Source organism: Euprymna scolopes, chromosome 3 (genome assembly GCF_053919585.1).
Source record: "Euprymna scolopes isolate OS-2025 chromosome 3, ASM5391958v1, whole genome shotgun sequence".
NCBI lineage: Eukaryota > Metazoa > Mollusca > Cephalopoda > Sepiida > Sepiolidae > Euprymna > Euprymna scolopes.
Window position 1 is genome coordinate 91,673,545 of NC_136484.1, and position 14,906 is coordinate 91,688,450.

Below are 14,906 nucleotides of genomic sequence, written 5' to 3' on the forward strand. Positions count from 1 at the left end.
TTTCTCGGCTTCCCTTTTAATGTCCGACAAAGTTACGGGTAGTTCCTTAATGATGTTTGCTACCATATTTTTTACTTCAACATTTGTCCGAATTGCTGCAATGACTGATTCTTCCAGATTGTGTTTCTGTGGTATCAGTCTTGACAGTCCATCCGCATGGCAAATCTTTTTTGATGCTAGATGTTGTAGCTGGAAATCGTAATTAAGTAGTATTGTACCCCAGCGCAGCAATCTATTTGCGGTGTATACCGGCAATCCTTTTTTTGATCCATAGATCGTGACTAACGGTTTATGGTCGGTTTCAAGTATGAATCGTCTACCATATAAATATCGGTGAAATTTAGTCACGGCAAAGATTATGCTCAACGCTTCTTTTTCGATTTGTGAATATGCCTTTTCGGCTGGTATCAGCGTTCTCGAAGCGTGCGCTATTGGTTTTCTAGACCCATCCGGCATAATATGTTGAATGCATGCTCCTAAGCCGTAGGAGCTAGCGTCACTAGCGACGACTATTTTTAAGTTTGTGTCAAAGTGCGTTAAGAATAATTCGGATGTTAGTGCGCTCTTTATTTTCTCAAAAGCGGTTTGACATTCTTGCGTCCAGTTCCACGGTGTATCCTTTTTAAGCAGATTATTTAAGGGGGCTCGCAAGTTATGCATTCCTTCCATAAAAGATTGGTAATAATTTGCGAGTCCTAAGAAACTCTGCAAGGTTGTTACATTATCGGGTGCTGGCATATTTTTTATTGCCGCAGATCTGTCCGGGTCTGGACGTCGTCCATGTTTGTTTATTATGTGTCCAAGATACTTAATCTCGCTCATACAAAAGTCACATTTACTTTCTTTTACTTTAAAGCCGAATTCTTGTATTCGAGTAAATACTTGTTTCAAATGTTCCTTATGTTCTTCTAGGGATTTGCTCCTGACAACAATGTCGTCCAGGTATGCACTCAATACCACTTAGCATGGTGTCCATCGCTTGCTGAAAGATGGCAGGCGCTACTTTGATGCCAAAGGGCAATCGGTTGTATTTGTATATCCCTTATGCGTATTGATGCATAGTATTTTTGAGCAATTCTCCTCGACCGGTATTTGCAAATACGCGTCGCTCAAGTCTATCTTGAAGAAGATATTACCCCCATTCAACTTCGTGAATATTTCCTCTGGGCTTGGTAGGGGGTAATGGTGATCTTTTAATAGGGAGTTGACCCCGGTCGAAAAGTCTGCGCACACTCTAACTTCGTCATTCTTTTTCTTTACGTATACGGTGGGGGCTGCCCACTCGCTGTGTTCTATTTTTGATAGAATTCCCGTCTGTTCCAATCTATTTAATTCTTTATCAATCTTTTCCAACCCAGCGAACGGAACATTTCGCTTTTTTCTAAAAATTGGGCTGGCGTTTTCTTTAAGTTCAAATGAGGCCTTGAATTTATTGCAGCGACCTAAGTTAGTCGTGAATGCCTCAGGAAATAATTCTTTTAAATCGTCTTTTATATTTACTGTTGTTGGAGAAGAACATTCTAATTTTTTACAGAATGTATTGATTGGCTTATCCCATAGTCCGAATTTCTCAATTAAATCTATTCCAAACAGATTTTCACTATTTTTTAGTACGAATATTTTAAATTTCTTCGAAATCCCTTTCAATTTTATCGGGAGGACAACTTCTCCTTCAAATTTTATACCACCACCAGTTACCGACCGGGCTGCTTTACTAGTTTTCATCATGGCCGGTTTTCCCAACTTTTTCCACGTATTCAGGTTTATTATAGAAACATCGGAGCCGGAGTCGAGTTGTAACTTTATTGATGTTTTAAATATTTCCACTTTTACGTATTTTCGCCGATCTTTGTCTAATTTTGTATTTGATTTTGTTTGCTGTACTCTCTTTCTGGTGTAATCTTTATATCTGCAGCAATCGCTTTTGTGTCCCACCTTCTTACAAATGTAGCATTTTTTCTTATAAGGACAATCTGATTCCCAATGCTTTTCTGCACATCTCTTACAGTTATATCTAGGAAGAGGCTTGTTATATTGTGTACTATATTTATGGTTATTATCTTTGGAATATCCCGTTCCATTGCTTTTCTTTGTAAATTTCTTGGTTGGTGCGTATGGTTTTCTAACTTTTCTTACATATGCCACTCCGGATTCTTCTATATTTTTTTAATCCTTTTTTAGTGTAATGGCCCTTTCACAGTCCTCTGCTAGTTTCTGGAGGGTTAAATCTTGCTCAGATTCCAGCTTAGACAACACTCGTCTGCGTATTTCTGCATTTTTCGTGGAAACTAACCCTTGAGCGAAGATTAGACATTTAAAATCTTCTACCGTTAGTTCTGCAAGCTTAAAATTATCGCAGTTTTTATTAACAACTGATGCGTATGTCAAATAATCTTGGTTGTCCATCCTTCTTAGATTCATGCACAGCCATCTTTTATGAAAAAGAGATATATTTGGATTAAATAATTCTTTTAGTAATTTTACAGCTTCCATGAACTCTAATTCCGCAGTTTTTTTTAGGTAATATGTAATCTATGAATTTGCTGTGTTCTGATGTACCCAATTTTCTGAGTAAGAGGCTCACTTTCTGACTATTTGGCCAATTTTTACAGTCCAGTTGAAAAACATCCTCGTATCTTGTGTAGTATACTTCAAAATTCTTCTCTTCCTCAGGCACATAATGAAATTTGTCCATGCTATTAAAAATGGTTGTATGGGAGAAATTAACACTATCGACATTTTCTCGATTACTCTTTAGTAGTTCCAGTGTTTTAGCAAAACGTTCCTCTTGTCTTTCTTCCTGTTCCAATTGCAGTTTTTTCTGCTTTAATTGCGCCATTTTCTGCTTTTCTTCTTGTTCCTGCTGCCATTTCAATAATCTGTCCTCTCTCTTTTCCTCGCGGTCAGCCTGTGCCTGTATTTGTGTTTGCAAAAGCTCGTTTTGTGTAGCTTGTGCTTGTAAAAATTGCATGAACATTTTTGATAAGTCTTCCATGTTTTTTTTTTTTTTTTTTTTTAGTGTGTAGTTAAAAAAATATTGTACCATGTACCATATACACCGGTTTGGGTTACAACAAAAAAGCAACTTGCTGTAAGCTCCTGTTTTCAATAATAATATCGCTGCTTGCAATAATATATTCTTTTTGCGAGTCACGCTGCAAAAGAAAAATAAAACAGGTTTATCTGGAATCACGAAATGGAATTGACTTTCCGTTTTTAGGCACTTACTAATAAGTAACTCTTTCCACAAAATAAAAGTTTGGGTTTTTTTTTAATCGAGTCACAATTGAATAAATGTATGCAGTACATTTAGTTCTTTGAGTTTTTTTTCTCTAGTATTTTAGTAATTAAAATACCTCTTAAATTGAGATTACCTTTTTTTTCCCCGTGACGTTTTACTGTATTATCCGTTATTCAGTGACAACTTCAAGAAAAAAAAATCCTTTCCTTGAATTTTAGTTTTAGCTGTGGTATTTCCTTTTAGTACCGACGTCAACCAAAACATTAATTAAGAAGTCCTTTAGTTGTTTTTGTTTACGGAGAACAGTAATTAGAATCCACTGGTGAACTTTTTTCGTAGGTTACTTCCTTGCTTTTTGTAATACGGGTCTGACCTGTCGTTTTTGCGACAGAATAAAGTTAGCTTTTCGTTTGCAAGTTGGTCCTTTAGTAAGATTTGTCGTGTAGCGACAAACAAAAATTCACTTTTACATTCGTTTGCAAGTCGGATTCCCAGAAAACGGCGTAAATTGTCGCTTTTGCCACGTTAGAATTTTTTTTTCACTTGAGTTGAAACTTCTCTTTAGCGTAAAATCTGTTTGCTCGTCAACACTTTGCATTCCTTAAAAAAATGGTCAACCTTTGCGTTGTACTTTTTATTTTCTTATAGTTCTTCGTCAAACTGTTATATTTGACGCTTCATATCTCGTCGCCAACTGTTGTGGTTGCAAGGTTGAACAATAATTAGTAAGGAAATACAATGAAGACGCAAACAACAAGATAACGCAATAATAAGTGTATTAAAGAAAAGGTATATTTACAATATGTACAAATGACGGTGTCGAATCAGAGAGTCTTGGTGGGAGGACATGTACGCTCTTCGGCGTCACTTCTGGTGGCATTTGAGTAAGACACACCAAGGCCAACCTAGGCTTGCCATTTATAGTGTTATGTTATTCGCATATGCAAATAAGTGGTTGCCACCACAACAGGGATAAAACATGACAAATACAAAATTATTTAGTTTTTTGTGGTGGTGGTGAGCGAGAATTACATTTAAAACATAAAATACTGATAAATTTAATTAATTTTTATGAAACCATTAGGTACTTTCACCTAGCAATTTATAAACAGAACGAACCCCAAAATAGGACGAATTCAATTTTTTTTTATTACATTAGAAATAAAAAATGACGAAAAATGTCCTCTAATTGTTTTTGTAATTAAATTTTGGTAGATCATTTTTTTTTGCGATTGCACGGGCATTCACTACTATTTTTATTGAAACAAAAGTTGTAATGATTTATTTTTAATTATATTTTCTTTGTGGGGGGTATTTCCACTGCTCAATATTCGGAGAATAGTTTCTTCTCTTTGTAGCCTTTCTGCCGAAATATCTGGTGAAGAGGGTATCACATACTTCTTTTTTGGGCGATTACATTTACATGTTTTCATCCGTTTTGTTGTGGGGGTATCCACGTTGCTCATGATGAAAATAATTAGGATACCGGTGTGTTTCAAACAGAACTTCATGTCAACCCAGGCAACGCTGGGTACCCATGCTAGTATATATATATATATATATATATGTTTGTGTGTGTATGTGTGTGCATAACTGGCTTTTAATTGGAACCTAAATAGAAAATCTTCGAAATATAGCTAAAATTTGAAAAATCAAACATGACACGTCATAAAATAACGCATCCAAGTAGGCTTTGAATTCAATTGTTTTTAGTTTGGAAGGGTGCCTAGTTTTTGAATGACAGCTCTGTCTGTCTGTCTGTCTGTCTGTCTGTCTCTCTCTCTCTCTCTCTCTATATATATATATATATACATACGTGTGTGTGTGTGTGCACATGTATATATAATTATTATATTGCTGTAGAAACAGTATAAATGGTTATCCAATGAAAGTCCGGTGTTTACAAAATAGTGCAAAAAATCAAATAGAGTTGTATTATTGAATAATTTTCTTTATCTAGACGAGTTTTATTGGTTACATATGTGCATACATGTTTCAGTTGTGATTTCTTCCGAAATCCAACATCATCAGGCCACTAATCTTAGTTCTTTTCAAATGCGAATTTACCTTAAAAACAGTTGCGACTAGTGGATAATTATGTTGGATTTCAAAAGAAATCACAACTGGCACATGTATGCACATATGTAACCAATAATATTTGTATAGATAAATAAAATTATAATATATATTGGAGGAAATGATGATTTTCCACTTAGAGTTAAGGCAATACTATTCTGTAAAAAGAACTAAATACTTTCAATTGTCAGTATCGTAAAAAGTATAAATAAATGAACAATTTTGTTTATATACAATATAATTTCTCTTTAATATCAATTTCCTTTAGGTCTGCTGGTACGACACGGGACGCCAACCCGTTTTCGAATCGTGCAAGTTTTCATCACACTGATGAATCATAAAGGCGACGAAATACACAAACACGAACTCACTCACACACACACACTCATACACACACATATATACACACACATATATATATGTGTGTGTGTGTGTGTATATATATGTGTGTGCGTGAGTTCGTGTTTGGGTATTTCGTCGCCTTTAAGAAAGAAGCAGGCGTTGCACACACACATACACACACACACACACACACACACACATATATATATATATATGTGTGTGTGTGTGTGTGTGTGTGTGTGTGCAACGCCTGCTTCCTTCTTCCAAAACTGCATTAAAACAAAGTTATTCCCAAAAATCTTTTTATTCAGGGATATTAGATTGATTAAATATTGAACACAGTAAAGATTCCGACTAAACGGACACGGGTTATTGAAGCACCGAGGAGAGTTATAGTTAATCGGTTTCCAGAAGAAATCAATGGCAAGTATCAATGAGAAACCAATGGTAAAAGGGTGTTCCAAATATTTGAAAGGTGATTTGCAATGATTATCGGAAGAAACAGAGAATGCTGGAATCAGGGAATACATGTGGCCACTCAGATTTCAGAAAACACTTTGTGTTTTTTTTCCAGTGAGTGACAACGTCTATTCAGCAATATAATAACAATTATAATAATAATAATAATAATAATAGTTAATGATGATGATGATAACAACAACAACAATAATAATAATAATAATAATAATAGTTAATGATGATGATGATGATAGTAACAATAATAATAATAATAATAATAATAGTTAATGATGATGATGATGATGATAATAACAATAATAATAATAATAATAATAATAATAATATTAGTTAATGATGATGATGATGATGATGATAATAACAATAATAATAATAATAATAATAATATTAGTTAATGATGATGATGATGATAATAACAATAATAATAATAATAATAATAATAATATTAGTTAATAATAATGATGATGATAATGATAATAATAATAATAATAATAATAATAATAATAATAATAAGCGGCTGTTGCGATAACGCAAATTCTTTTGCAAAGGTTATCGAAAGAGGAGGAGAGTGCTGGAAATCTGGGGAGACTTGTTATCACTCAGACTCCGGGGAACACCATAAGTTGTTCTGAAAGTGCAATCTTTAATGGTGGCTTGTGTGAGTACTCCTAGTGAGTAAATAATAATAACAACAACAGTAAAGAAGACAGATTATAGAACAGTTGAAACTTTAAGAAGAATCTTTGAATGTGGAAACTACTCCATATGAGCTACAAACACTAATCATATGAAAACAGCAACAGATGTAAAACAAAAGGACAGAGGAGCAGTACATGAAACTAAGAAAATCGAAACTGTAAAATTAAAAGTAAATTAGGTTCCCCCCCCCCAAAGGGGTAGTTTCAACATAGACTGACACTAGCTCAAATAGATGAGTTGGAAGAGGACTGGAACTTTGGGGAACAATTTTCAGTGCAGATCAATGGTCATTGCCAATGAAAAATCAATAGCAAACGGCTGTTGCTATAACATAAGCATTTGCAAAGATTATCAAAAGACTTGGAGAGTATTAGAAATTTGGAGAAGACTTGTTGTTACCTAGACTCCAGGGAACGTCACTAGTTGTTGTCAGAGAAATTTCTAATGATGGCTTGTATGAGAACTCTTAGTGCGTAGAAAAAAAATAATAACAACAACAATATGTAGACCTGATCTCATCCTGCCTGTACTATTAAAAAAATGCTCTGGTGAGGTTGCTTCAGTTGTCTCCAAACTTTCCAATAAATGCCTTAAGGAATCTTGCTTCCCTGACTGCTGGCAAAATGCTTCTGTGGTACCAGTTTACAAGAATTCTGGCAAAAGAACTGACCTATCCAATTAACACCCCCTTAGCCTCCTCCTCTTTTTTCAAAAATATTTGAGTTCATAATTAATCAAGCTCTAGTGCACCACCTTACAGTTGCTAAACTTCTGTCTGACCAACGATATGGATTTAGGTAAATCAATTCCACTGCAGATATCCTAACTGTAATCTCTAAACATGTATACCATGCACTAGATAAGGCAGAGAAGGGGAGGGCAGTAACCCTAAACATACCTAAGGCTTTTGATATGGTATGGCATAATAGTCTTCTCACGAAAATCAAATTATATGGTATTACTGGATGAATACTTAACATAATTAAATCCTTCTTAAAAAAAAAGAAGAGTCATACGTCCAAACAATATATATATATATATATATATATATATATATATATATATATATATATATATATATATATATATATATATATATATATATATGGCATATATAAACAATATAAGTGGCATATAAATGTGGGTGTACCTCAGGGGTCGATCCCTTAACCTTTATTATTCCTGATATGCATAAATGACATCCCTAATAAAATTGTCTCTGAGATGGGCAAATTTGCTGACGACACCACAAGGTACAAGGGCAATAGCGGAAACCTCTAGTCTGTAGTGGATTGGAGACAAAAATAGATAATAACATTTAATGGTGCCAAGACTAAACTCGTTTCCTTTAATAATTACAAGAAAACTTCTCAACCACAAATAGCTGTGGCTAATGATACATTGCCTGAAAGCACTTCGTTCAAACTCCTCAGCTTAATGTTCCCATGGAACATGAGTTTGAACAGATACATCGAGAGCATAGATTGCTGTGAGAAAGGTGGGCTCTCTCTATTGTGCTAGAAAGTTACTTACGCCTGAAAGTATCCTGTATCTCTACAAGGCCATCATTCGCCCATGTATGGAGTATTGTTGTCAGATTTGGGCTGGTGCATCTACTACTAGTCTCTCACTCCCCTGGTTCAAAAGAGTCGCTATCTAATAGGTCCTGAACTGTCATCTAAGCTTCAACCTCTGTCCCATTGGCGAAATGTTGCATCCATCTGCCTGTTTTACAAGTATTTTAATGATGAATGCGCCAACAACCATGTACACCCTTGACGTAAATACCCCCGACAAACCCGACTAGCAGCAAAATTCCATCCCTACACAGTAGAGATCCCCAGATGCCAGAATACCTTCTACTGTAATAGTTTATTACCTAGAACTGCTAGACTTTGGCATTCCTTTCCGGGTTCCTGCTTCTCTGACTGTACTGACATGCAGAAGTTCAAGTGTAATGTAAACAAATATCTTGCTGCTCAACTCCCTACATAGTATCCCTGCAACTTATGTCCCAGATAGTAGTCTTCTAGATCCAAGTAGTGCTGTGCCTTGTTTGAGGTGAAAATGCAATGAAAAATGTTTATTTTTAAATAATAATTTCAGAATCTTCAGGTAGAATATCCGAATGGAATCGGTATGGAAAAATGTGCCTTGCTGATCATGAGAAGGGGAAACTGGGAGCAACAGAAGGCATAAAACTTGTTAAGTGTTGTGACATTATGTTGAACAAAGATGGCGGCGTAGTTCAGATCAGATCTTGACAGTAATTGGCAGTTTACAGAACTACCCAACCAAACAGAGATAAAGCCACTAAATGAACACGACGGTTACAAACATCTGGGAGTTCTGGAAGCAGACAATGTCAACGCGACAACACTGAAAGAGAAAATTGAAAGAACAAGAAAACTTCTCAAAATTAAACTATGTAGAAATCTAATAGATAAACACGTGCGTAATGTCGCTAGTAAGATACCCTGGAGTGTTTATAGGTTGAAGCAAAGGAGAACTGAGAAACAGGAAACTCATTACTGTGCAATATGCACAATGCACTGGATGCAAAGGATGATGCTGACCGACTCTATGTGAAAAGGAATTATGGAGAAAGAGGACTCGTTTGTATAGAAGACTGTGTAAATGACACGAAAAGAGAATTAGAAAAATAGTGCAGAACAGCGAAAGAATAATTGCCACAGCAAGAGACACTGAAAAGATAAACAAAACAGAAAAAGAGTAAAAAAGGATAAGATAAGAAAAGAAAAATGGGAAGATAAACAGCTACACGGACGATTCATAAGGGTGACAAAACACGAAACTAACGAAAGCACTTTCACATAGCTACAAATGAGAACCTAAACAGAAAAAAATCGGAATCCCTAATAACAGCTGCACAAGATAACACGATTAAAACGAACAATATGAAAGCAAGGATCGATAAAACACACACACACACACACACACACACACACACACACACACACACACACACACACACACACACACACACAGTAAATGCAAACTATATGGACAAAGAAACGAACCAATAAACCACATAACAAGCTAATGCAGCAAACTAGCTCCAAAAGAATATAAAGATAGACACGATCACGTGAAGAAAGTAGTACACTGGGAATTATGCAGACAGTTGCACCTTGAACACACCAACAAAGTGTACAAGCACAAACCGGCAGCAACCCATCAAAACAAGAAGATCAAATGTCATAATAGTTAACAAGAAGTAAAAGTCCTGCCAGATCATAGATTTTGCCGTCAAGCAGACCACAGAATGAAGATTAAGGAGCTAGAGAAGCGGGGCAAATACACGAAACTGGCCAGAGAGCTCAAAGGAATATGGAAGATGAAGAAAGTCAACATAACACCACTAATAATAGCAGCACTAGGAACAATACCGAAAAACTTTGAAAAAAGAACATGAGAGATTGGAATCAGGCGGATGGTTGAGAAGATACGATAATTAACAATAATGAAAATGGTTGATATATTAATTAAAACCCTTGAATCCGGAGATTAATACACATGAACGACAGGCGTAAACCGGACATATAGAAACTGCTGCAGATGTAAAACACAAAGAAACACTCCATGGAACCATGAAAACTGAAACTGTAAGTTAATCCCTCCTGTGCCTCCGTCTGCCACCCTCCATTGTTTAGTGTCACCAAATAATCGAGGAGGGCCAAGGAAAATGGAAAGACCTAGAAGAGAAGGCAACTAACCAGACCTTCACTGGATGAGTGCGAAGAGGATTGCGATCTTGGGGAGGCTTATTGCCAACCTAATTCCAGCGAAAAACCAATGGATGCTACCAACAGGAAATCAATGGCAAACGACTATTGTGACAATGTAAACTAATTTGCAAATGTTATCGAATAAGATGGTGAGTACTGGAAATCTGAGGAGACTTGTTTTCACTCAGATTCCAGGGTACACCACAAGTTGTTCTGAAAGGGAATTCTATGTGAAAACTCTTAGTGAGTAATACTAATCAAATGCATATCTTTAGAAAAAATATTAGGGGAGTTGGAAGATATTTTAAAATACTTACAACATTGTGGAAGCATCAGCAGATCTCGGTTTCTTTTGGTGCAACCTCCAAGGCGTGGATCCATCAGACAACGGTTGAACTGCCTTAGATTAGAAATAAACAAGCACAAAAAAATGTATTTTAATAAAGCAATATTTTCAAAACGTAAACTGGAATTTTCTTATAACTAAATAAGGTACTGGACTATAAAACCTGTATGTGGAACTTCCCAGCTAACTACAACAGGGTTGTTTTCAAGTCCAATGTTAACAGATTCTTGTTGGACTGTCTTCTTAAATAACCAGTCTGCTCAGTTCCATCCATAATTGCCAATTCTTACGATGTTGTCTCACTGTGCAACTGACAAACTCTTTACCTCTTATACTCGAATGGCTTTCTTGTCTTAATAAACGCTAACTAGTCAGTACATAAAAATGGGGCTATATTTCACGCTGGAGATTTTTTAGAGGCTTTTCAACTTTGCCTTTTCCATCATCATCATCATCATCATCATCAGCAGCAGCAGCAGCAGCAGCAGCAGCAGTAGCAATACCTCTAAAGTTCAACCCCTCACCATGTCAGGGGCAGTAGTAACATGCTAATGTCAAAGCTATCCGGCTAACAAGGCTCTGGTGAGAATGCGGGATTGGTAAAGAACGTGTCGAGCATGAAACCGCAAATCCATGGATTATGGACAACAACGTTATGTCTGCACATGTATAACTGACATTGCATTGTTTGTGTGGGTTCTAGCCCAAACGTTCCCTGACTTCATATGCAGCTACTGAACTGTACTGCTCTGGTTTCGGGGTAAAAAAAAATCTGCAGCCAACGAGAAGGACTTTGTGCAGAAATCGCTCAACTAAAATCATCATCATCATCATCATCATCATCATCATGCTCACCATCACCATCAACAACAACATCAGCAGCAACAGGAAGGTGAGGATGGTTCAGTGGTTCAGGAGTCGGACAGACAACTTGGGTGATCCAAGTTTAGATCCGGTTCGTTCCACAGAATCTCTTTCACTTAGGAATGTTGGCAACCTTCATGTAACCCCTCTTGTAATTACCCGATATCCTTCTAGAAAATAATTTTGTAGACTGTAGCAATTTCTATTTTTGGTCCAATACAAAATCTCACTTTTTTGAGAGCTGGATCACATAAAAAACAAAGCTTATGTCTAATTTTGCCGGGGGGTGGGTGGCAAGTAAATAAAGAACTGTATTTCGTTACAGCCACTCTTTTATATTTCATTCAGACTTGTGGGAAAGCTTTCGTTTAATTTTGTTTTTCGGCATATCAAACCTTTTCAGGTTATTCAATTCCGAATACAGTAAGCTTCAAGTTCTAGATATATTCAAATATTTATTTCTAGTGTTTGGTTTGATTCTTTGTAGAGAAAACTTGGTGTTTTTGTTTTGACTTTGCAGAACATGATTGAGTTTTGCAAAAAGAAGGAAAAAGAATAACATTAATTTTTAGTGCATTTTAGGTTAGGAATCCAATATCTTCAGACAGCCTGATCTGGTAGCACCTGTCTGGGAGAAGAATAACAGTTTTGTTATAGTCAGCTTTTATTTATTTATTTTTTTTAATTCAAATTGCTTCGGATAAGTTAATAAATGCCAGGTTTGCTCTTTTATTTTCTAAGTTGTAACCTCTATATTTTGTAATTATGACATTTCTCTTTCTCATTGGGGTGGGTACCGCCAACAGGAAATTAATGCATCCAAAGTTAAGAGCCATCCGAGGAAAGTTAATTTGTTCACATATGGCGATACACATTACTTCCGCTTTAGTTTGGAAATGTAATAACTTACCGGCACGACTTATAACCGAATTCCTGCGGTGGTTCACACGTCTCTACTCCACAAATAGAATTGCAATACGGAATAACTGAATAAAAAGAAGAAAAATTTATGAACATTATTTAGTAAAGAACATTAAAATCATCTTCAAATTTATCCGGCCCATTAGACATAATGGTTAGAGAGCTTGTTAATGGACCGGAAGACCGGGGTTCAAACCTTGATCAAGTCGAGTCAGATTCAAGAAATGGTAATTAACGCACATTTTCGAAACACTCGGCATTATCATGTGCGCATCCCCTTCTTACATCTCGGTTTAGCTTCCAACGAATCGAGAGCTTTCTGTTCGTCTTCGACTACATTCGATAGCTTCATTATTTTCTTTCAAACTTCAAATTTATTAAAAACTGAAATTTTAGAGAAACACATTCAATATATGTGGTTAGTGATGAAATTGTAATTTTTATAATTTACCGGAAGGGATCAACGAATAAAACCTCTTGCATATGCATTAGACACATCGATTCTCGACTGCGGAATACATTATCGCTGGACTGCTTACTTGCTAATTACATCTTAGTCGTCTTAAAATCTAATGTCACAATTTAAATTTTTTATTATGAAAATCGGTCTGGGCATCGCGTGAAACCACTTGATGCATGGAGCTAACAAAAATTAAAGATAATTATTGAAAAGACAGAAGATGCCTATTGATCTCACTCTTGGAAAAATAAGGTTATAAGTTGGACGAAAACAGTCAGTAGGGAGAGAGTTCCAGAAGCCTGAGGTCCTAGTAAAGAAGCTTCTGGAAGTTGTAGTTACAATGAGGTATCAAAACAGCAAAATGATGAAGACCACTAGACCAACGAGTCAAACAAGCTGGAACAAAAGAAGCAGAGAATAAATCAGACAGTTCTGTAGAACGCATGCCATAATACTATATATAGAAAAGACTGAGACTGGAAACATCACGTCTGTGTGAGAGAGGTTGCAGTGAAGAAGAAAGGGTGGGGCGAATCAAATTACAGATACGTTTCTTCACCTTATCAAGAACCTTCAAATGGCATAGAGATTCAGTAATCCAAATATGACAATAATATTTCGTACTCGATCTGATAACAGATTTGTAGAGATAGAGAATAGGCTCATTTAAAAAAAAATTAGTAAGTGATAATTCGTGTTCTAAAGCGCTTAATAAGCCAAGTCAAACACAGTTCATATCAGTGATCAATGTTAGTACTTCCACAGTATTTCTCATCTTTCGGATATCCTCGAGTGGCTGTTGGTCTTTATAAGTAGTTATCAAGCATTAAAAAATTATATATAAAAGTATATTTAAAACTTAAGCATGGCAGACCGATGAACATGCTATTTTAATATTGATTGTGACGAACTGACTAATCGACAGATATTCTTATAGGAATTCTTGAAAGCGTATTAACCTTAAAGAAAAAAACAATCGCTTCACTTTTCATTTGTTTTCCTGAACATTAATCAGATTATACAAATGCAAGTTTGATCCAATTGAGTGCGGATTAACGGCTAGACGAAACGGGTCACTTGACGGCATCCGCACGCTTGTAGATTAAACGATTAAGATAAAAAGTGAGCAGTTCATAATATATAATTATACAAATTGTAAACATTCGCTTTCAGTAAACCTTATGTCTTTCTGGCAATTGGTAAATCATTTATGAAAATCGGGCTTTTCTTTTACTTAAGTTCAGCTGTAAAAATCTATAATCACTTACGTCATAGTACTACACCACTAGTGATAATGTCATGTATGCATACGCCCACCTCTTAAGCAAGAACTCTTTCATCTACCGTCGATGCAAATAACTTTCTTTTCTTTCTCCGTGTCCGTGGAACTTTCATGAACAGAGTTTATTTTCAATAATTTCTTATATATGGAAAACAATATATGTGGAATTAATTCCCTGCCGACTACAAAATAAGTTAAGCAGAGGGAATAATTTTCTTTACCATATTCCCCCTGCTTAACTTATTTTGTTTTCAAATAAGATCTTTGACTTACTTGTTGTTTCATCAAATACTTCTGCATGCAAAATCCGATCCTGCATTTTGCTAATTCCTATCCTCTGATGAGAAGGAGAGTATTTCTTTGAAACTCCGCGGATTAAGGACTATCCATTTATCTAGTGTTTCCTTTTTCAAATTAAATATGTTTTTAACTCATTTCAAAGTGTTTTT

General features: G+C 35.8%; 1 protein-coding gene across 1 annotated transcript in view; it reads right to left on the bottom strand.

Moving 5' to 3' along the window:
* The window catches only part of LOC145257577 (uncharacterized), a 140,304-nt gene that overhangs the window by 44,268 nt on the left and 81,130 nt on the right, over positions 1–14,906 (bottom strand). The window contains exons 3-4 of the mRNA XM_080115671.1: positions 12,705–12,780; positions 10,902–10,984 (exon numbers count right to left, since the gene is read on the bottom strand). Of these exons, the coding sequence (XP_079971797.1) occupies positions 10,902–10,984; positions 12,705–12,780 (159 nt within the window). The remainder of the gene's footprint in view (positions 1–10,901; positions 10,985–12,704; positions 12,781–14,906) is intronic.